Source organism: Clarias gariepinus, chromosome 27, assembly GCF_024256425.1.
Source record: "Clarias gariepinus isolate MV-2021 ecotype Netherlands chromosome 27, CGAR_prim_01v2, whole genome shotgun sequence".
NCBI classification, from domain to species: domain Eukaryota; kingdom Metazoa; phylum Chordata; class Actinopteri; order Siluriformes; family Clariidae; genus Clarias; species Clarias gariepinus.
In genome coordinates, this window is record NC_071126.1 from 10940259 (window position 1) to 10964274 (window position 24016).

The following is a 24016-nucleotide window of genomic DNA, read 5'->3' on the forward strand; positions in this document are numbered from 1 at the left end:
GCGCGTGTAACTCAATACTCGCGTTTCTTTTACAGTAACAGCTGATGAATCCGTGTCGCACAGCGGCGCGTTACTATTGGACAGTTTCTCTGTCAGTGGGCGGGACTTGTGTCTCAACTCGCAGGTCAAAATATGCGTGTGTATCAATGTGTAAGAGAGAGAGAGAGAGAGAGATTAGACGCAGGTAAAGCGGTGTACTGTCACTGGAGTAAAGAGCAACAGATGAACCGGAGTAAAGAGCGAGAGTGTGAACTTGAGCTGTGATGGAGTTCTCTAACTTCTCATCAGAGCCTGATTTTGTTTCATAGCGAAGTGATTTAACGACAAAGTAACTTATCTTATTACCACCGGCATCGCACTTTGACTTTTCATTTTTGACTTTTTTATTTTATTTAATCATTATTATTATTATCATTCATTTGGGCGTTGTTAAAATAAATCAGTCATCATGCCGGACCAGCTGACCGTGTCGGAGTTTATGGACATCACCACTGAGGATTATAAAGCGCCTACAACCTCGATCTTCACCACCCGCATGGGCCACTGCCGCAACACAGTGACCGGACTCGAGGAGGTGAGACACTCAGTCCTTATTGGTTTTATAAGGTTTATTATAGAGAATAAGGATTAGATCATTGTAGGAAATCTGCTCTATTGGATTTGTGTAAATTCTGTAAAAGTTTCGTTCCGATTCTGTTTGAACTCTGAAAGCAGAGCAGAATGACTTCCTCGTTTGAAATCACAGGTTTGCCAGCTGTGAAGGTGAACCTCGCCCATATCCCACATAACACCACTCTCTCTTTAACCTACACTCAGAAACAGAGCTGTCCACTCTACAGTAACTTTTTTTTATGTGGAAATAAAGGGAATAATTTTAGAAAACTGAATCAGGATTGCAGTGACTTTCTACAGTCAGTAGTAAAAACCCTGACTAAGTGTAAATAAGGTATTTCCTTGCATTAATCTATTTATAAGAACCCACCGACATTTTTTTCTGTAGGCGTAATGCTCAATTAGGCTTGAAAAGCCATGATTATATCCGTTTTGCTTCTTCCGGATGCACTGTGCTGTCTATCAGATTTCAATCTGCATTTTGGACATGAACAGTCTCCAGAAAAAAAAAAAAGGCCTTTGTTATTAACACAGAGGCAGTTTCGATCATCACACTCAGGCTTATTCACTGAGAAAGTCAGCAGGTCTTTGAACTTCCACTTTAACTCTGGGTTTCAGTGTGAACTGCACTGACATTTACTAACTTGTAAATCTAAATATGGCCTGGTCTAGTTATCATAATATACTGAAGATGTTTTAATGAAATATATAATTTATTACAACCAGTCATTGTGTTGTACTACATTGATTTTCAAACTGGGGTCCATATAAACAGTGAAAACATCTGTATTTAAAAAAATATATATATTTATAGTAGAAATCACAACCCGGAATTATCAAAGATATTACATTCATCACTTTATGTAAGGAATGTAATCCAAACCTTAATAACTCCAAAACAAGTCAACCTATAAATAATGTCTGACTGGACATTATGCATTCAATTATCACTGGAAACTTTAGGCTTAGAGAGATCCAAAAAACAAACAACATATATTACATATTGTAATAATATTTATGAAATAAATCTCTAATGAGGTCTATGAAATTTATTGTATGGTTGAAGGGGTTCCTGGATACAAAGTTTTGTGAACACTTCCCCATAGAACAAATATGAAGCCAATATGGAGTGACTGTTTTGTTTTTATTTAAGATTGCATTACTTATTTAGCAATTGTACACCCTTTCTCTGCTTTCTCAAACCCATGTTTAAAAAGCTAGATGCACCACTGGTTTCTTTTCACATTTGGTGATTAGGGATAAATGAAAGTTTCAGTGGGCTACAAATTACTGAAGTCAGCAGGATTTTTTTTTTGTCATTTCATTCATATACAGTTTTGTGCAAAAGTTATGAGACACCCTCCCATTTCTTCATATTTTGCTTCCAAAGAGAGAGACTTTCATGTATTTTAATGTAGTCTTGAGGAATAGTTCTTCAGGCTTTCTCAGGGAATTTTTGGCTTTCATTTTCAGTCCAGTCCATTTTCAGTTTAATCCTATACCTGAGTAGTTTCCGAGGAATGTTTTTTCTGTTTCTTAAACCACACAGTAACCTATGAATCATTCAAGTTTAAAACACATCTAATTTAAGGCATGAACCAGAGACAGATACAGACGCTGATGTGGTTGGAACAGACGAGAGGGGAAATGAGGTTGCTGTTGTGAAGATTGTTACATAAACGACAAAATTTTACACAGTTAAACACTACTTTAAATTTCTTTCATTTACTTTACATCAATTAATTTTATATAAAGAAATCATGTGTGGCACAAGAAGGTTTACACTACTGAACCTGAAAAAAAATATGTAAACAATATGTTAAATATTATACTATTAGGGTAGTGTTGCAATATACAAAATAATATACAAAATAGTTCAGGCCCTACTCAAATAGTGTCATTTAGTGTTACACAGATCACTGTGTAAAATGCAGATTCAGTAATCCTGAAAGGGCAGGACAGTTAATAAAGGATGTTGGCTGTGACACACAATAACTACTTAAATAAGTTTCATCTCTGTGCACTGAAATTAGAGTGTAACCATTTTCAGTAGAGAAAGTAGTCAGTGTTAAGAAATGCTCATGAAGTACTTCACATGGACCCTTCAGTCTACAAACCTTAAAGCAGAAGCAATGTGGCACACTACAAAACCCTTTATGCTTTTTAATTCAGCATTTATGCCTATTCATGCAACCAAGGATGTAGAGAGTGAAGCATTTATTTTTGTGTTTTTTGGTTTAGAAAATGCAACATGCAAATGTCTGTATTTTTCATTGTTACAGTATCAGAAATATGAACCGCAGAACAAGATCACATAAAGTTCATTAATACAATTAAATGTTGGATACTGCTTTCTGGGTCAGTTAAATGATTTCTGAAGATTGTATTTTAACTAATGAACAGCAAGTGTGCTGATACTGTACTTGCACATTGTGTGCTGTTTAGATCATGTGCATAAAATGCATGATATACATTGCCTGGCCAAAAAAGAGTGCCACACTGTAATGTTTCATTTGACCATATTTAGCTTTGATTATGACTATAGCATTGTTTCCATAAGCTCAGGCGATCTTGCGTTGATGTTGTTAGACTTGTGTTAGGTCTCCAGTGCATCCCCAAGGTTCTCAATGGAGTTAAGGTCTGGAAGGTCTGGACTCTGTGATGGACAATTCATGTGTAAAAATGATGTCTCATGCATCCTGAACCACTCTTTCGCAATTTTGGAACATGCCCCATGCTATCAGGGACGAAAAAAATCTATTGATGTAAAAACCTGGTCATTCAGTATATTCAGGTTGTCACCTAACCTGACCAAGAGAAGCAACGCCAGATCATAAATTGGGCAAAACTGAGTAGGCACTAGGCATGATGGGTGCATCAATTAATCTGCCTCTTCTTACCTTTATGTACCCACCACTCTGGAACAGGGTAAACCTGGACTCATCAGACCACATGACCGTTTCCCAGTTTTTCCCAGTCCATTTTTTATGATTCCAAGCAGATTGAAGCATTTTTTTTCAATTAGACTCTATAGTGATAAGTGGTCCTCCTAAAACTGCACAGCTGTTTAGTCCCAATCCCAGAAGTTATAATCGTATTTTGTATGTGAAAATGCTCTTACTTTCACTATTAAACATAGCCATGAAGTTTTTTTTTTTTTTTGCTTTTATGATTTGATTTTACTTAGCATTTAAGTGATCTCCCATCACGTCCATTCAGGATTTCTTTTTCCCACCACATTTCTTCCTCGAAGCTGAAGGTTCACCATTATCCATCCTGGTTTTATAAATGCATGTTTTAGTTCTTAACCTAATTTTTGTAGTTTCAGTATTTTTAGCTGTTTTCTTGTTTTCTTTTTACATGGCTGTTTAAGAAATGTGAAGCTACTATACTTACTGCGTCGGTTAGAATTAAATAACTTGTTGCCAGCTGAACTATATTAATCACTGCAGTAATTATCCAATTGAAGGCTCTTACTTATTTTCTTATTTAAATCCAGGTAGTGTCTTTTTCCAAGCAGTGTACTTCATTTTGTCACACATTCCGTTTTGTCTATGTGGCATGTGGCAGAAGTGGGTTAAGAAAAGTCTATAAAAGGCCAATTAACAAGTCTACCTCTAGCTTTTCACCATAAAAAGATTAGTTATAGATTAATAGGCAGATAGACTAATATATAATACTTAGATTGATGTGTTGATGGAGGGATTTATTATCTCTAAATAAAAAAATGATGCTGATATACAGATGTGAAGCAAAGGACTTGGGATTGTTGTGGAAATACACTGTGTACTGAAAGCTGTGGGTCTGTTAGTGTGGTCTGTTTAGTTCCCACTTACATGCGTTGAGAGTAAAGACAGTTTCCCTTACTAATACGCAGCACTCCCCTTTCCAGTTTTTCCACCAGTTTGTTGGGTCTTGCTGAAACCTGCCTCCTTGTTGTGTGCACTGCGCTTATAAAATGTGTCCCCCCCTAAGGCTGTTGGTCTGTCTTTACCTGCCCCTCTCTCTCTCTCTCTCTCTCTCTCTCTCTCTCTCGCGCGCGCGCGCTTTCTTTCAATTTATATTACAGTATGCTTGCACTCACTCCTATTTCAGCATCTACTGTATATAGGCTTGTCTGCCCACACAGAGAAGAGACACCATCATTTTACACGTTCCCATTCTATACTGAGTTCATGCACTATTTCATCAGCCATTTTAAGAGGAACACATGTAACCCGTGCAATTATCCAACCAGCTTGTCATACACAGCAAATTTCCCCCCAAAAAAGTTCAGTTGCACTGATAATGCATATATGTACTGTATGCAAATACAGTTTTAGTTACTTTTTACACCAAATGTGACCTAACAGAGCAGGGCATGGACAGTGTACAGCCAGTATTGGTAAATGTATTTGCTAAAATCTGTGTAGTTCTTATCAAGCGGCTTTTCCCTTGGGCTTGTGCTGTGTGTATATATATATATATATATATATATATATATATATATATATATATATATATATATATAAACAGTGATTGTGAGGTCTTGGGCTGGCCCTCATGGCATCTTTAGCCTGGCTGAGTTTTGAATTTTCTGAGTCTGACTCACCTGAGGGTTATACACAATATGCATGTGAGGGCATTTTTTGCTCATGTCGGCATGCAGTTTAAAAGCCCCTTTGTATCTTGTGCTTTGTTCAACCAATCAGAATGCTTGTGAGGCAATGTGGTATCATTATACAGATTTGGGCCTGTATTAAACGTTACTACAAGGCCTTTGAAAGCTGAATGATTTAAGCTCTCACGATTTCAATAACAGGATCATAATTACGTAGCAGACCTCTTGAGAAATGATTGCCGTCTTTTTGTGTGTGTCTGTTTTAAAATGATGCTTTGTCTTTTGTAGGCTCTTGATGCAGACCGGAGTGTTCTGAGCAAAATAAAGAAGTCTGTCAAAGCTATAAACAGTTCTGGCCAAAGTGAGTATGAGAAGATAAATCAGTAGGCCTCAGCAGAGATCCTCTGATCGCTACTATTCTTTGCAGATTACTGCGGTATTACATCCACTGTTACAGTCAACAGATTCAATGCAGGATTTCTCGTCTTTCAAAGAACCGTTGACATTTAATTTTTTAAACCGTATTTTCTTTATCTCATTAATGGTTTCTGTGTATCAAATTAATTAAGGTAGTACTGATTGAACCTTTGTTATTGGTTATTAGGGCCCAAGCACTATAGTGTGCGCAGGATTAAAAAAAAAAACATTTCACCATTTAGGGCTTTTTTGGGGTCTTAACATGCTCAAAAACTCATGAAAATTGGTGGACAGGTTGGAATCTGCTGCCATCCATTAGGATGCCTGAAAGTCTGGGCCCTAGGCGTAAAGATTTTGCTGCATAGCTCATACACACTTGCACGTATGCATTCGACACCCGGTACACAGCTCAACAGGAAGTCAGTTATTTTGTGTCGTTTGCCAAAACGCATCTGAAGGTATTTGATATACTCCTCCTAGGGAATTTATACGATCACCACCAAACCGGGCCTATTTGATCGAAAGACATTACAAATGCAAAATTGTGGAGGGACTCAAACACCACAAACAAACGTGCATAAGCACATGCACTCGTCACACACACGTATCATGGTGTGACGCTTTTTGGAGGTCTAAACATAAAATGTCCTCTTTTCTAAAATTATGTCATCATGTTGTTGGTATGTCCGCTTTAAAGACATGTGCCCGGTGTGCCTCCTGTCTTCCTCGTGTGCCCACACTTTTTTCACTTTTCACTTTTTTTATTATTGCATTATTCTGAAGGAATTTCTGAGCCTTTAAGATAAGTAAATTGTACAAAAGTGTAACTAAATAGATTCCTTTATATATCCTTTATATAAGGCATCCAGTATAATTCTTATATAGTCTTATAATTGTACAAGTATCATTATTTATGTTACCATACCATTACTATATATCCGATTATATATTTGACAACTCAGAGGTAAATGACCGTGAACGGTGACCGAAAAAAACAGTGAACCATAAGTGAAATGGCGATAATGTTAACAATGTTATTTAGTTTCATACTTTTTCTTCATGAACTTTACCAGTGCGACTGAAATCCCAGGGTTGAAGCCTGTTCCATACATGATTAAATCACATTTAATCAATTCATTCTAACATGAAAGAAATGAAACAGACTTCACCTGCAAGTTATTAAGAATATAATCCTTCCTCTTATGTGGTAGATATGATATATATGAAAACCAGGAACTCAGAACTTAATCTTTTTCATAGATTTGTAAATAATATCGATAGTGGGTTAATGTCAGTTCTGTTTAATTTCAGATCCTCTCTCTGTCCCTAACAGTTTGATCTGAGTTCTAAGGGTATCTTCCCTACTTTTTAACATTCTGCTAGATGGATTGACTCTAAATTGCCCATAGGTGTGTATATCAGCGTATGAAAGTGATGCCTTAAGGTTGAATGTTTAGTGTTCTTCCTGACCCAACATAACTCCGAACAAGAGAAACCGAAATGAAAAATGACAGAATGAAAGACTTTATACATTAGTTGAAAATGTTCCTAACCTGCGAATGGGGTCACATTAAGGGCAATGTTGAATCAGGATTTAAATGTAAGTCGTTAAACCAAAAGAAAAAAATATTCAAGTAGATTTCAGTTACTGCAGTGAAATGGGAAATGGAAGGGTTGCAAATTTCTTCACATACCATTCATTCTACATTTACCCTACTACTACCTGTCTGAACACGTCTTTCTCTCCCACCCTCGTTCTCTCTCTCTCTCCCCCTCTCTCTCTCTCTGTCATTTTCAGCAGTTGTTGGTGTTTTTCTTTAATTCCACCCTGCATTCTAAATTAGTTACAGTCCAGCCACCCAGATGTTTTTATATATACTGCTGATAGCCACACGATGATGAAATTTTGGCCTATGCTGTAAGAAATCTGGTGATCTGGTGAAGGGAAAACATTGTGCAGAAAATGTTGTTTTGTGGAATACACTCAAAGATAATTTTTAATAATTATAGGATCTCATTGTTTAAAATTTCTATGCAACAGTTTGCTTTTGCAATAAACCTTTACTTGTCTGAAATTCAGTTTAACTCTTTAAACTCTAGGAGTTTTACTCCTGCTGAAAAAAAAAAAAAAAAACCTCTGCATCTGAATGTTTGTTGGAGAAGTTTGATTTTTTTTAGCAGTTTGAATAGCCAAGAGGCTTAATCCTAAAGTAACACCATGTGCACGTTTTTCAGGCACATGAAATGGTTTACTGTTATATGGATGACCGGGTTAGTGGTATGTAATAACACAGGAAGAGGCAGCAACCATATGGAATAGTGCAATGCTCACAGTATATATATATATATATATATATATATATATATATATATATATATATATATATATCAATCATTATTTTTATATGTACTTAATGTACATACTGTATTTTTAATTATATGTACTTAAGGAGGTCCTGTTCCTTTATTGTTGTGCTCGGTGAAACATTTGTAAAAATGTTTATGATGTGTATCTGTGTGTGTTTGTGTGTCTGGGTGTGTGTTTCTTCAGCCCATGTTGAGAATGAAGAGCAGTACATTCAGGCTCTGGAGAAGTTCGGGGAGGCATGTGTGAACAGAGACAATCCAGAAGTGGCAGCAGCATTCCTCAAGTTTGCAGTCTTCACCAAAGAACTTACAGCACTCTTTAAGAACTTAGTAAGACACTCTATCTCACTTCCTGTTTCTGTTTAGCCTCTTGCAGCCACTCGTTCACATCTCAGTACTGTGAGAACAGTGTGTATCACTTTGCTGTAAAAGGCCAGTGGTAATAAGAAGGTTTTTTTTTTGGTTACAGTACTCAATAGCGACTAGACAATGCGTCAAATTCTCCAGAAGACAAAAATAGTGCTTTTACCACAGCTTTAATGAGAGCATAGCAGTATAGGTTTAATAAGACTACTGGCCTACATCTAATAGACTGCAGATGGGTTGCACTAACAAAATCATATACAGGAACGTACTGTATATGGGCAGGATATTGCGCTAAACCTAAATAACAACTGATCTGCTTCTGTAATGGTTTGTTCACAGCTACAGAATATGAACAATATCATCACCTTTCCTTTAGACAGTCTGCTTAAAGGAGATCTGAAAGGGGTGAAAGGGGTATGAACTCTAAATAACTGCACTATTATTATTATTATTATTATTATTATTATTATTTCATTTGTAATATATTTGTGTCCTCAGGATTTAAAGAAGCCTTTTGATAAAGCCTGTAAGGACTATGAAACCAAAGTGTAAGCTCCACACTTTCACACCTGCACGTGTTTGCCTTGTATTTTTAGGAATGCCTTTTTTTAGGTGAGATTGTTATCAGCTTAAACATAAAAAAAACATATTCATGCCTTGTTTCAGCATATTGACCATTAAGACAAATAAACAGCTTTTTAAAACTAGAGTACTAAGCTTTTATTGGATTATATCAGTGAAACAATAGATAGAAATTGCAGAAGCATGCAGCATATAGGTATAAATGCATAATTTGTATAGAATTTGTGTAGTGTTTGTCAATAATTTAAGTATTTGTTCTATATATAAATAACTTTTATTGTGATAAATAAATATAATCAAATATACTCTTGTCAAGATCATTTGCACCATTATTTGCTCTTGACTTAAATAATGATTTAATACAAAATAGTACAGGTACAGTAATAGTTAAATATTGCAGTTTAAATCACAAAATAATAGCGTTTTTTAAATTATTTTTTCATTTTATCAAATCTTTTAGCCCTAGTAGTGTGTGTAAAGAGGAAGCCTGGTCCAAAAACACAATCATATGTTCAACCTTAAAAAGGTGACTTGAGATATGCACTGGTTTGTCAGTGTCACTTCAAACCTTTGAGTTGGACTTATGGAAGTGCTTATCTTGCCATGCAGCTGTGCCTTAAACAAACACCGCTAGTCATGTGGTCTTTATGTTCCCAACCATGTACAGCAGATGTGAGGCAACAGTGCTAACCACTGTGACACTTGGGTGCTTTCACGTTTCCTAATGTATAACATTTTACACATAATGCTATGGGAAGACATATAGAGCCCAATCTGGATGCAAACTGGTTAACAAATGAGAAAAATAAATACATGTACATTAAGTTGATTAGAAAATATTTTATTGCCAAGCAGCTTGTCTTTAGAGATTTTTTAATGCATGATGGGGTACTTTTGCCTCCCCTACTTTTTCTAGTAATAAGATTGAGAAAGAGAAGCGGGAGCATGCCAAGCAGCACGGGATGATCAGGACAGAGATCAGCGGGGGAGAGATCGCAGAGGAGATGGAAAAAGAGAGACGAGCCTTTCAGCTTCACATGTGTGAGGTAAGAGATGTGCTTCACCTTTCGGATAGGCCGTAAAGATGCCTTGATCATTATACTGACAGCTGTGCTTTATTTTAGTATCTCATCAAAGTGAATGAAATCAAAATCAGGAAAGGAGTCGACTTAGTGCAGAACCTCATCAAATATTTTCATGCCCAGTGCAAGTAAGTTTTATGTTTCACATTTTTACAAAAATAAAATGCAACTGAAAAATTGCATTTTATTTTTGTGAAAATAAATAGTCTGAACGCTGAATGTGAGAATGCTGAAAATATGACATAATTTTTAAATGCTCGCTCTGTCCAGTTTTTTTCAGGATGGGTTAAAAGTTGTGGAGAATCTTAAGCCAACCATGGAAAAACTCTGCACAGACTTAGCAGGAGTAAGTTTGGGATTTTCCTGATCATGATGTCACATCATAACACCTTTGTTTTGCCTTATACAGTGTTTCATCTGAGTCATTCTTTCCGTAAACAAGGTTAAACAAGTACAAGAAGGAGAAAAGAAACAGCTGATCCAGCTTCGAGATATTTTAAAGTCATCCTTACAATCAGAACAAAAAGAGGTGAGGTTCATCATTTCATGACGGATGAACAATGTACAGTATGTCTGTTTTGCAGTTTCTTCTATAAAACACAATTACTTTGTAATTAATTTTTTAGGAGTTTTCCTATTAAAAATACCTGTCCTAAAGACACATCAAAAATACTGTTTCAGTTATTTGAACGTGTGCCAATATCTATTGCTGGAAGACTCAAGGCTGGTCTTGAGACATTTTTTTGCACTCGTCATGGACTTCTTGCCATTTGTAGTGAGAGGCTTGTCCCTATCTTGTGCATTGGTTTTCCATAAATATGGTCTAAGTTTCAACTGAGAGTACAAAAATATTTATTTTTCATTTGAAAAAAGATTGAGAGGGGATTATTTGCGTCTTTTAGAAAATGCAAACTTATTATTGGCGCAATGCACAGATTAAGTAAACTAGTTCAAGTAAAGGCATGACGTCTAAAAAATAATTTTATGGTTTTTGGCTTCAGGCTTAAATTAGTTTTGCTTTTATTTGGACTCCAGCCTGACTTGACTTGATTTTGGCTATTCCTGGTGTTGTATTTGACAGTGGTGGTTATGACTACAACCTTAGTAATAACCATCATTGCTAATGCGCACAGAACAGCACATGTTTAATGCCTTATTTTGGGCATAAAGGTTATAACAAGCTTAAATTCCCAAGTGACAAGTAATGGGTTAATGGCGTGATAAAAAGAGTTATCACAAAATACCTGGATATGTTTAGACTTGTCATGAAAATTTGATAAATGATGAAAGGGTAATTCATGCTCAGGGAACATAGACACAAAAACATGGATAAATTGTGGAAAAAGAAAACTTAACATAAGAAAGAGCAGGAAAAAAAAGTTCTCATGAACAGGTATTATATATTGTAATTTTTTTATATATATATATATATATATATATATATATATATATATATATATAAATTACATCTCTCATGGTCTATACCGCTTTATCCTGTATTCAGGGTCACAGGGGCCTGGAACCTATCCCAGGAGACTTAGGGCACAAGGCGGGGTACACCCTGGATGGCAAATAATTGCAGGGCACACACATAATACTGGCAATCTGGGAATACCAATTAACCTAATCTCCATGCCCTTGGACTGTGCGAGGAAACCCACCAAGCACAGAAAGAACATGCAAACTCCATGCACACAGACTCGAGGCGGGACTCGAAACCCGACTCTGGAGGTGCAAGGCGACAGTGCTAACCACTAAACCACCATGCCACCCAGTTACATCACTTTTAGTAATTATATTTTAATTAGTACACCGAAAAACCCTGAGTGTTAGATTAACACCCAAAGTGTAGAATCAAGACTTGTGTCGTGTTTATTTAGGTCCTGCCAGTCTCAAATGAAAGTTTTAAATCATCACTGAGGATTGCATCGGGGCTTTATTTTTTGTCATTTTCTGTCCAATAACAGTTGTAAAAACCATAAACCTTACATTACGATGTCATCAATGCACATTGTTGCAGAATGCACATTAACTATTGATTCATATCAGATGAGAAGGTAAGATAATGTAAAAGAAAGGGAAAGAAGGTAAAAAAAAATCCAAGTAACAATGCTGTGTCTTTATCAGGACTCTCAGGCCAAACAGAACACAGGCTACAGTCTCCATCAGCTGCAGGGTAACAAGGCACATGGCACAGAGCGCTCCGGGATGCTCTCCAAACGCAGTGAAGGGTAAAGGAAATGTCTTGCTCTACACAATAACATTGTTTTAAAAGTCTGTATGGTACATCACTCCTAACTTAAAATAATGTTTTTACTCTTTAGTACTTGTAAAATGGTATTTAAGATTGAATTTGAAAGGTTCCTACATTTGAAAAAGATTTCCGGATGTTCTCAGGCTGAGGAAGGTGTGGCAAAAGAGGAAGTGCTCAGTGAAGAGTGGATATTTGACGATCTCCCATGGAACGGTAAGAGAAAAATCTGATCCAACAGCAACACGACTGTTTTCACTGCAACTAAAACACACAAACACTTTCTCAGCAAAGCTACTTTGAGTTAAACCACTTGGGTTAATGTGTAGCTTTGAGCCCAGACAGTGAATCAGACAGGAAGAGCAGTGACATGTGGAAAAGCAGGCTGCTTTAACCTCTAAATTAGTGTCAACAGGAAGAAAATGTGCTGTGTGGTGCTTAGTTTTGACATGAGTGGTAAAATGGCCTGGGAAACACCTCTGGCTAAAATAAAAAGTTTCACTGACTGAGGTTTTATTCATCTACTTCCACTTTTCATGGTGTTGTCACAGTGGCAAGAGAAGGTCAAGATTAAACTTCTGTATCCCTGAATAAGGCTTGTATTCCTGGCTCCTCTTGTGGAATTCCCCAAGGCAAGTGTGAGTCCTAAGGCAAGTGTGAGATATATCGCCAGTAGGTCCTGAGTCTGCCCCAGTGAAATATGTCATATTACAGTCTTTTGTGACACGACACAAATGTGGGATCCTTCTAAACAGCCAAAACTCCATTATATGGATGCTCATGGCTTGTAGGATCAGTGCAGAGATTGTTCTCCTAGATTGTAGAGCTCCTCATTTTATTAAGGTCCCTGCGAAGGAACTAGTTTCTGCTACTTGGGCTCACAACCATATCCCCTTTTTTACTCGTGGTATATTATTAAATGTTCCCTCATGTTGATCTTTTAAAATACAGGTCAAAATCATGTAGTTGCGCAGTCTACTTTGTCAGTCTACTGTATATGTGTGTGTGCATTAATATGAGAGACCAATATGAGAGCATTAATATTTGATGGTAGCCAGTTTGGAATTCTTTAGGGGATATCTTCAATAGGGGATGATGGGTAAGAGAGCGCCTCTTATTAATAAACAAACGACAAAAGTAAGAGCCAAACATACATACAACCACATGCTCATTCACACACTATGGCCAAATAGCCTAATTTGCATGTCTTTGGAGTGTGGAAGGAATCCAGAGTACCCAGAGGAAACCCAAGTACAGGCAAAACATGCACACGGAACTAGGGAAGGAATCGATCCTGGACCCTGGAGGTGCAAGGCGATAGTGTAACCACTAAACCACTTATTGCGTTTTAGGCAAACACACCACCAGCCAAACTCAACCTGTTAACCTGCCAAGTGAAATGCAACCCAGAGGAAAAGAAGAGCTTTGATCTCATATCTCGTGAGTCACAACCACAGAATTAAAGTTTTACTTTTACTGTCCACTAATTAAATAAATGTTAGAAAGTTACTGTAACTGCTCGTTATATGTCTTCTCTGTTAAAACAGATGACCGTACATATCATTTTCAAGCAGAAGATGAAGCTGAATGTCAAATGTGAGTTTCAGTATACTGTAAGTGGGGAGGGAGGAAACAGATTTAAACTTCTCTGTGATGATTACTATACTAAGCCATTCTTACTATATATAATCCTTATGCAGATGGGTATCAGTGCTGCAGAACAGTAAAGAAGAAGCCCTGAACGATGCTTTTAAAGGGGGTCAGGATGAGGGTGAGAACAATATTGTGCAGGAGCTTAGCAAAGCCATTGTAAGTGAAGTGAAGAGGATGAGTGGCAACGATGTGTGCTGTGACTGTGGAGCTCCTAGTAAGTGCTTTATGTCCTCCTCCTCTGCTACCATCAACTTCTTGCTTATATTCAGGTCACATGCTGTATATGTCTCAATCAATGAACAACTTCTTAAAATAATAGGTTAACAGTAATACTTTTTCTATAAATTAAATTGCAATATATAGTGACATATGAAGTGACATTATATATATATATATAAGTGACTATATATATATATATATATTATATATATATATATATATATATATATATATATATATATATATATATATTTATAAGTTATGGAATTATCTGATAATAGGACAAGAAATCTTTTTGATTTTTTTTTTTACAATTTAAAGTGACTTAAGCTTGATAATCCTATCTTGTGCTCATATAGAAGCCTTTCTGGTGTGTGTTAATGAGGAGGCTTCAGACTTCAAACTGTGTACTGTATTTGGGTTTTTAGATATGTCAGGTAGAACAAAAGTTACCTTTTTTTCTAAAGAGTACATTTTACCACAACCAGAATTGTTGCAAAAAAGTGAAACTCACAAAATGAGCAAATTATTATTATTTTATGGTCATATAACTAAAAACAACCATAGAAACATGTGATTGTGTATTTGTGCTATTTCTTTGCCTTTGTGACCCAGTTTCAAATTTTTAGCTCAGTCGTGTTTGGGGAAGTTGGTTAAAAGTAACTAAAATTCAGTTCATTATATTGCATATTTTGTGCTGAAAAAAATTATATGTCACTCTATACTGCACAATCCTAAGCCCTATATACTGTATGTTAATTAAAAAAACTGAAAAACAAATAATGGCCAAAATGCCCTGAGCTTTAAGGGCTACAAAACTTGACTAAAATCAAGGATTTTTCACTTGTGTCACTTTAGCTAGCCAGTAGTCAGGCATTGGAAGAGCAACAGGTTTTCATTCAAATAAGATAAGATCTGGGTAAAATGATGCAGAAAGATATGGTGTTCGATTGTGAGGCAAAGAGTAAAACATCTCCAAAAGATAAACAAAATCTGTTCAACCATTGCGGAATTACATCTCCACCTCTAGCTCCACCTACCAAGGACTGATCATGATAGCAAACATGTTTATAAATGTCAACAGATTTTTGGATAGTTAATGAGAACGAGTTTACACTGAGTATATTAAGAACAATTTTGCAAATGCATGTTTTGCATATTATGCAAATTATTTATACTTTTAAGTGGACTGGGCTTGCATCGCCATATTTCATTTTACAAAATGAAATGAAAAGTAGTTTGAAAAGGTTTTGCCTGGACAATCTAGCTTTTTCAACCCTGATTGAGTGTATGACACCTGGCTGAGTTTAAACAGAGATAGAAAAAAAAAAAGATTGACAGTATGTGTAATGTGTATATTTATCTTGTTATCTTAGTTCTGTGGTATCTTTGCTTTGTCCTAAAGGTATGTAAACCAAATGTTATCCTTGCAGATCCAACATGGCTTTCCACTAATCTGGGGATCCTGATCTGCATTGAATGCTCGGGTATCCATCGAGAAATGGGGGTGCATTACTCCAGAATACAGTCGCTGACTTTAGATGTGCTGGGAACATCAGAACTCTTGGTAAGTCTTGTAACTTCCCAAATTTGGCTATAGGGCCTCTTTGAGGCCTCATTGTCTGACTCTATCGAATTACCGCACAGCTGGCAAGGAATGTGGGAAATGCAGGCTTCAATGACATCATGGAAGCGAATCTATCAGGAGAGGAAATCCCCAAACCCACCCCGTCTAGTGACATGTGAGTCCCAGTCAGTATTTATTTCTACATTTGTAGGAAGTTAATTAGACTGCTTATGAACAAATTGAGCAATGCTGTATAAGCAGTTGATTGCTAAATTCGTTACTTAATCCTTCAGGCAGAGGCGCAAAGATTTCATCACAGCTAAGTACACAGAGAAGCGCTTTGCTCAGCTGAGACGTAGCGATGCGACTGTCAAACTTCGCGGCCTGTATGATGCGGTGAGGAGCCGTGACATTTTCTCCCTGCTACAGGTGTACGCTGATGGAGTGGACCTGACCGAGACCTTCACTATGGCTAATGAACATGTGAGTTAATTAGGGGCAACACCAGTATTTTAATGACTGTTGGTGAAAATGTGACACAGAGCAGTCAAACAAACACAATATTAAAAGATGTGACAAATCTGCAACAATACAGTCAGCTCAAATCACTTCCTTTAAGAATCAAGTATGTGTGGTGTGTGTGAATTTTTCATAATTACATTATGTACCCCTAATTAGATTTTACAAATACGTCTCATGTTGATATTTAAGTTTTTGTGTCTACACTTTTGTGATCGTTGTGTAACTTCTGGGCTGTGGGTAAAGCGGCTGCGTTTGAGTTCGCAACGACCTTCTTGAATTACGCCAAACATCAAGACAGTACACAACAAGTGTTTTCACGTTCTCATATTTACAACAATTCACTCACTCTCTCTTGCTCAGTACTTCCATGCTCTCGCTCCGAGTTACACCCAACAGTGTGACACCACGGCAGATAACAACTAAGTTGCTCTTAAAAGAAGGGAAGACAATTAGCAAATAAAATTTTACACATGTAACCATATAAATAAAGTAATAAGGTGCTGTAACTTGTAATATAAATATGCATAAACATACATTATATGTTTTTATCAGATAAAAGAATTTCATGCCCTTTTGTAGTGTCTGTAACGTTTTTGAATCCAAGTCTTTTAACGCTGTTATTTGTCATTCAGATGAAACATAGGCAATTTAGATTTTACATGAAAAGACATAAACCTGAAAAAGTGTATTATTCTAAAATGCTATTCTAAATTGTTAAGATATTGCTACATGAATTTGACATAGTTATGGACACTGCAAATTTTATGCTTTTACCAAAAACCGGAATGCTTTAATTTAAGCAACGATTTTTACAGGTTAAATGCTTCTAGAAGCTTACACTAGTTTAAGTATCAATACGCGTAAAGCATTATATATAAATTATTAAAAATTTATATATACAGTAATACAGAAAATGTGTGTGACAAAGTAGCTATTTCTGAAGAATTCTGCAACATTTAAGTGACCAGTCATGCTTCATTTAAATTTTAAGTTTTAACTCCAGCCATTTTTGGAGAGATGATTTGATATGTGCTCCAAAATATATCTGCCTATTTTTCAGTGTTCTACTTTCTCACTTTAAACAATAATAATTACAAATACAATATTTGTATTATACTCTCTCTCTCTCTCTCTCTCTCTCTATATATATATATATATATATATATATATATATATATATATGTGTGTGTTAGTTTGTAATCACAAAAAGGTAACTAAGTGACAAAGCAAACAGCAAAATTGGCTTCTGGCCAACAAGCTAGCATGAAGCTAACTGTGACTGGCAAAACTGCATGAAAATAGCAAAGCACATACATCAATCACTGACCTCTATGAAATGGGAATGGAGAAAGCCCTGGTGTGAATATTTTTGACCATTAATCTGTTTTGCTGTGCAGTACAGTAGAGTCAATATATAAGTGTCCAAAAAAAGCTATTTTAGCTTATTAGCTTTTTTTTCCTGTTGTCTGTGGATACTCTTACAGGAGCAGGGTGAGACAGCTCTACATCTGGCTGTACGAATAGCTGACAGAAACTCCCTCCACATTGTAGACTTCCTGGTACAGAACAGGTATGGCAGCATTATAAGGGAAAAAAAGAGAAAGCTTTGTGGTTCTCATTTTACACAATGTGTGCGTATGTGTGTGGTTTTGCAGTGGGAATCTGGACAAACAAACTGTCAAAGGAAACACAGCAGTTCATTACTGCTGCGTGGCAGACAACAGCGAGTGTCTAAAACTTTTACTGCGGAGCAAAGCCTCTGTCAGCATAAGTAAGATCTAATAACTGGATTCATAACAAACTAGTCACCACAGGTGTGATTGTTTTTTAAGGTCTGTGTGGCGTACTTATTAGTCCTGTAAAAAAAAGCCACTGACATTTCCTGCATCTGTATCTAATTTGTTAGCATTACACAAAGAAACAGTAATAGACAATGATAAACTAATGTACCTTATGTCTCTAGCCAATGAAGCTGGAGAGACACCACTGGACCTTGCTAAGAGGCTGAAGAACACACAGTGTGAGGAACTGGTAGGATCACATGTTTTTTTTAAACACCATACATTTGGGAGTAAACGCGGTCACATCCTGATTAATCATGTAAGGTGTTTCATAATTCAGTCCTGAGCCATGGTTTGTCCTCAAGGAGAACTTATTTTACCTCAACTGCCAAAAAAATGGGTGTTTTTTTCATGAACACAGTATTACACACTTCTGAATAATAAATAAAAATTATTTGAATAACAGTATGACTCAATATACTCTTACTCGTCACTTTATTAGGAACACTATGTTAGGCATATTAGATATCAGTGTTGATTGCATCACATAACTGCTCCAGATTTGGCAGCTACACTTTCATGATGTGAATCTCCCTTTTTATAAGATCTTAGGGGTGATCTGTTTGATTCAGATCTGGTGACTGGAAGCCACTGAGTTCATTATGTTTTTCAGGGCACCAGTTTGAGTTCCCCTGTTCTTCGCCACATGGCACTTTGACATGCAGGATGTAGCCATTATACGGTGGGGAAATAGTGGTCATTTTCAGGAACAGTACATAGATAGCCTCTGACAAACAAATGAAGCAATACTATTATTAAAGTGTACCTAGTGTGTGCCAAGAACACATTCCCCACCCAATTTTACCACCACCACAATCAGCCTGACACAGGGCAGTTTGGGTCATTGCATTAGAACAGGTGATGTTTTACCTGATCTTTACCTGTTCACCTGTATGCACTGCTACAATATGTTTATCTAATTGGATGATTAAATGAATGATGCCAGTCCATGTATACACATGGGTACATTTATTCCGATCCATGGGGAATGTAGCATAGCTAGTCAATCAACATGCATGGCTTTTGGAAAGGAAGAGAAAACAAGAGAACTTGACAGAAACACACAGACATAGGGAGAACATACCAAACACCATATGGACAGTAACATAAGCTCAGGAAAGATTCTGCGATTCTGAGTTATGAAAAGGCAGTGCTACCTGCTGCACATTCACATCCATTCAATTCATTTCTTTGTGTTTTTTTTCTGTTGTTTAAGAGTTTTATTATCAAGCATTTAAAATTGATTTTATTGGTCTTGCTGCGACTGAACGACAAGATCATTGCTGTTTTCTTCCCTCTAACACTGTGTTGTAGCTGACCCAGGCACATACTGGCAAGTTTAATGTCCATGTGCATGTGGAGTATGAGTGGTGTCTACATAATGAAGACCTGGATGAGAGTGATGATGAAATGGAGGACAAGGTGCACAGTGCCATAATGCTGTTCTTTTTTTCTCACACAGTTTCTTATTTTTACAAATATAAATTAAGACATACAATTTCGTATGTATAGTGTAAATCATCAGCATCTAAATATTTCCTATTTCCTTGCGGTGCAGCCGATCCCGCAGAAGCGGGAGGAGCGACCTGTAAGCTGCTACCTCCCAGGCAACACCTCAATGCAACCCAGCATGGCTGCACTGGCACGGGACGTGGTTAACGCTGTCCGGGAAAAGCAAAGAGGCTATGTACCAAGCATGATGTGTAACGAGACCTACGGCACCATGATGGATCTCAGTCCGCCTCCCTCAAACATGCTTAGTGTCCCCATACCACAGCTTCCTCCACGCAACCCAGGCATTGGTAAGCTATAAAACATACAGTACACATGCTTTGTTGAATTATAAATAAGAATGTACTGATCTCCTGCATATTGCATATCTATGTTTTATTTTTTTAGGAGTTGGCAGCTGGAAACCTGGGGAGACAGTAGGAAGGCAACGATCCTCCTCAGATCCACCCAATCCTACCAGTCCAGAGACCAACATCTATGGTATATGACTGACCTTACAGTTTGCTTACACATTTCACAGAATGTATCTCTAACTGGTGTTCCCTCTCTCTTAGTTCTTCCTCTTGCTCCCCCTGCTCCTCCCCCTCCTCCCCCTCCTCCTCCTCCACCTATCAAGAAGCCAAGTGTTCAGGAACTTAAGATGCAAATAAAGAATACCCCGCTGCCCCCAGTGCCAACTGCCCCACCAGTCCCTCACATTATTCAAAAGCTTCCAGTGCCTGTAGCCCCCACCATTCCCACCACCCCACCACTTATTCCAGTGCCCCCTCCTCCCCCAATGCCTCCACCCCCATACAAACCTACACCACCACCAACGATACCCATACAGCCCAGAGTGCCCATACTCAAACCCATCCCAGGGTAAGATCACTCACACTCACACACAGGAATTTATATAAAAATCTGTAACAGTTTAATTAATTTCTGAAACAAATCCTCAGTCTTGTTTAAAAGTTAGTACCCCGCCTCCTTTTACTTCTATGTATTGTGTGTGTGTAAAAATATAATAGGAATCATCCCATCGTAGTAGGTCTTAGTAATAGTAAAAAACAACTTATATGTTTTTTCACTGATTAATTTTTTATTCAACAAAAAGGAAGCCAAAAAGAGAAAAAAAAAACATGTGGGCAATACTGAGTGTAGCCGCATTCAGGTGTGTGTTATGACAGAGTATTCTAAAGGCAAATGTGAGTCTATCTGCCAGTTAAACCTTGGTCAAAATTGGGTCATGTAATAGTACAATGACCTGAAGCACATTAAATCCACACCAGAATTGTTGAAAATTAAAATAATTAAAGTTTTGAAATGGGCTAGTCAAAGTCTAGACCTCATCCATGCTGAAATGCTGTGGCAGAACCTTAAGAGAGCTGTGCATAAGCGAATGCCCAAATACCTCAAAGAACTGAAGCAATGTTGTAAAGAAGAATGGGCCAACATTCCTCCACAACAATGTGAAACAAAGTCATGAAGTCATATAGAAAACTATTACCTCACGTTATTGCTGGTAATGTTAGATATACAAGCTGTTGAATCATGGAGGTGCTTAGTATTTCCCACATTTTTTTTTTTTTTTACTTTTTAACTTTATTTTTTAAATAAATAATGACAGTGAAAAAAAGGTTGTTAGGTTTTGGTCATCTGAGGTTGTTATTGCATAATACCAAGACCTGCTATGGTCAGATGAGTTTTATTGTTACACAAAAACACATGGAATTAAGAGAGGGTACTAACTTTCACTCATGCCTGTAATAGAATGCTTGATAAAACCTCAAAAGGGATGTAGTATCATATGCTGCTCAATATTTTGTTCAATTAAGTACTAGTAAGAACTCACATGTATGATTTCAGAATGGAGAGAAAACTGCAATCTAGCAGGCTTAAGCCTGTGGAAACAACGGGTAGGTTTTAAACTTGAAGTAAATTAGAGAAAATGTAGTATATTAGAGAAAACATGTATATTTATGCTCAGATATTGGGACATATTACATTATGTTTGTGTAATTTTATATTATCTAATATTTATAATATATTAATATTTTTGTATAGAAAAAGATGCTTCACAACCAGGACAGAGTTCTGTAGCAGCATCACCCCCTGCTCCACCTCTTGTCCCCAAACCTAGAGTGCCTCAGACAGTAAGTCAGTGTTATATGATATACTTCCAGTTCAAATGTACATTTTGGATTTGGCACAAATATGAAAAAAAGTTTGTATGCACAAGCATAAAGATATATGTAATGAACTAAACTGATAGGGAAAAAAGTACCACCAGCTTTAGTACTAAACCTGTTGAGACATCTGTGGTAACCAGTATTCAGGTTTTTGCACCAATGTAGTAATATTTTGTCCCGTTCCTTAATGGACTGTATAAAAAATGAATACATTCCCCCATTAGTTTAATTTTATTAATAGTATTTACATTATGGTGAATTAAAGGCTTTTTAAAAAAGTGTGAAAATGTTCAGTGGCATAGTGGTTTGCACTGTGGCCTTGCACCTTCAGGGTCGAGGTTTCGATTCACTCCTCAGGTCTGTGTGCATGTTTTCTGGGCTTCCTCTGGGTGCTCTGGTTTTCTCCCACAGTTCAAAGGCATGCAGAATGGGGTAATGGGCTATCCGAATTGCACAGTGTGCATGTGGTTGTGCCCTGAGATAGATTTGCACCTCGTGCAGTCCCTGTACTGGATAAGGGGTAGAGAAAGTGAAATTTGTTGTTTCATTTAAATTGCTATTATGTTATGCTAGAATCAAGTGAAGCTGGTGTCATTTACTGTAAAGTCCAATATATGTCAGAATCTATACACAGTCAAAAGAACAAGTACTGTAATTCTATAGTTTTAGACTTGTTTTGAAGCCTGAAGCTTAGTGTACTGTGCCTTAATTTATTCTTTTTTGGATGGTGTGACTTTAAAAGGAGATGTAAGATAAACCTGAATTTAGTTTTTGAAGTTTGTTTTAAGTTATTTATGAGCCAGAATTGATAAAGTGTCAAAAAGTATCCAGCTTAAATTGAAAACATTAATCATAAGAAGACACTGTTATTTAAATGTGTGCATGTGTTTGTGTGGTAGAAAAATAAACCTAAGCGGGTGAAAGCTATCTACAAATGTGTGGCTGATAACCCAGATGAACTGACTTTCACTGAGGGAGAGGTCATCATAGTAGATGGAGAGGAAGACAAGGAGTGGTGGGTGAGTGTATACTGTATATACACACGCACACACAGTTTTAAAAAGAATTAGACTGTGGTTTTTGAGCAATACTAGATCCATCAGAAGAAAGGCACCTACCCCCCTAAGACTCATCTTTAATGGTGTCTTATATCTTTCAGGTGGGGCACATTGAAGGGGATTCTAGCAGAAAAGGAGCTTTCCCTGTTTCATTTGTGCACTTTATAACTGACTGATTTAAGCTCAGATTTGAGATCTACACTGAACTGTACTGGAATTGTATCTCACCTACTGCCACATGTTGAGGTTTAATACAATACATAAGGAATTACTCCAATAAGCTTCCTTTAATTGTTTAGCTATCTCACTCCAGTGATTTAATGCCTTGAGCACAGATTAATTAGTATGTTGGGAACATTTGTGTGAAGCCAGATATCTGCTGGACTTCTATTTTAGTGTTTAAAGAATATTTTATATGTTTTGGAGTTTGGTTGCAGAGCAACCTCTCATCTCATGTAACTCTTAATTTTTCCCCTAAACCCTGTTACTGCACAAAGTTATTAAATGTTTTACGTTGTGTTCATGGTGGTGGACTTTTCTTTTTAAAATTAGACTTTTATAAGGTTGAGGGTTTGAGTCCTGCATGTTTGTGCAGTGCAACGAATACCGTGCCTAGAGCCCTGAGTTCCCTGGGATAGGCTCCTGGCTCCTTACAACCCTGTGCAGGATAAGCAGTATAGAGAATGAGTGAGTAAGTGAGTGATGAGCAATAGATAACTGCAAAATCAAAGAAAAACAAAAAGTCATGCGAACTGCAGCAGCTAAGTTTATCAACGATCACTTAAAATAAGTAAGAGCAAAAACAATTTATTACCAATCAAAACCAACCAAATTGATTAGGTTACTCTTAAAGTCTATCTCCTACATAGTCTTTTTCAGCCTAATGATGGCCTCCTTTACTTGAATCAACACCTCATGGAACTGCATATGGAGAGTTCACTTGCAATCAAGTCTAGACCTTTTATCCTAAATGTGACATGAAATAACAAACAACTGTCACAACTGGCCATGAAAATCAGTCAGTTTTACAGTTATATTTACAACAACATTCTTTGGTTCAATCAAAGTATCATTAAATCACTTGAATCGAAGCTTTAAGCCCAAATCTATTGTGGTAATGTAAAAAAGGCAAAAAAAAAAAAAAAACCTATGTTAAATTTTAATGTACAAACATTAAATGTTTAAACAAAAAAACA

At 36.9% G+C, this 24016-nt stretch overlaps 1 protein-coding gene across 2 annotated transcripts; it reads left to right on the forward strand.

Moving 5' to 3' along the window:
• Positions 1-167: 167 nt before the first annotated feature.
• Positions 168-23343, forward strand: asap2b (ArfGAP with SH3 domain, ankyrin repeat and PH domain 2b). 2 transcript variants are annotated; one of them, XM_053488708.1, is made up of 28 exons: positions 168-574; positions 5501-5573; positions 8181-8326; positions 8702-8776; positions 8861-8910; positions 9861-9990; positions 10069-10154; positions 10297-10372; positions 10469-10555; positions 12154-12257; positions 12424-12493; positions 13630-13717; positions 13825-13873; positions 13978-14144; positions 15583-15716; positions 15797-15891; positions 16010-16199; positions 17723-17808; positions 17894-18009; positions 18202-18269; positions 19394-19501; positions 19638-19881; positions 19979-20071; positions 20146-20452; positions 21440-21489; positions 21638-21726; positions 22662-22781; positions 22922-23343. In XM_053488708.1, the coding sequence occupies exons 1-28, from the start codon at positions 449-451 to the stop codon at positions 22994-22996; spliced, it is 3102 nt and encodes a 1033-aa protein (XP_053344683.1). In that variant the 5' UTR covers positions 168-448; the 3' UTR covers positions 22997-23343. The 2 variants fall into 2 exon arrangements, with proteins under 2 accessions (XP_053344683.1, XP_053344684.1); XM_053488709.1 differs by having other exon boundaries at positions 22662-22777.
• Positions 23344-24016: the final 673 nt, after the last annotated feature.

Coding starts and splice junctions, on each gene's coding strand:
- asap2b (XM_053488708.1), top strand. CDS start 449: ATGCCGGACCAGCTGACCGTGTCGGAGTTTATGGACATCACCACTGAG. Junction 8,327..8,701: donor CAGCACTCTTTAAGAACTTA/GTAAGACACTCT, acceptor GTTTGTTCACAG/CTACAGAATATGAACAATAT. Junction 13,718..13,824: donor GAGCTTTGATCTCATATCTC/GTGAGTCACAAC, acceptor CTGTTAAAACAG/ATGACCGTACATATCATTTT.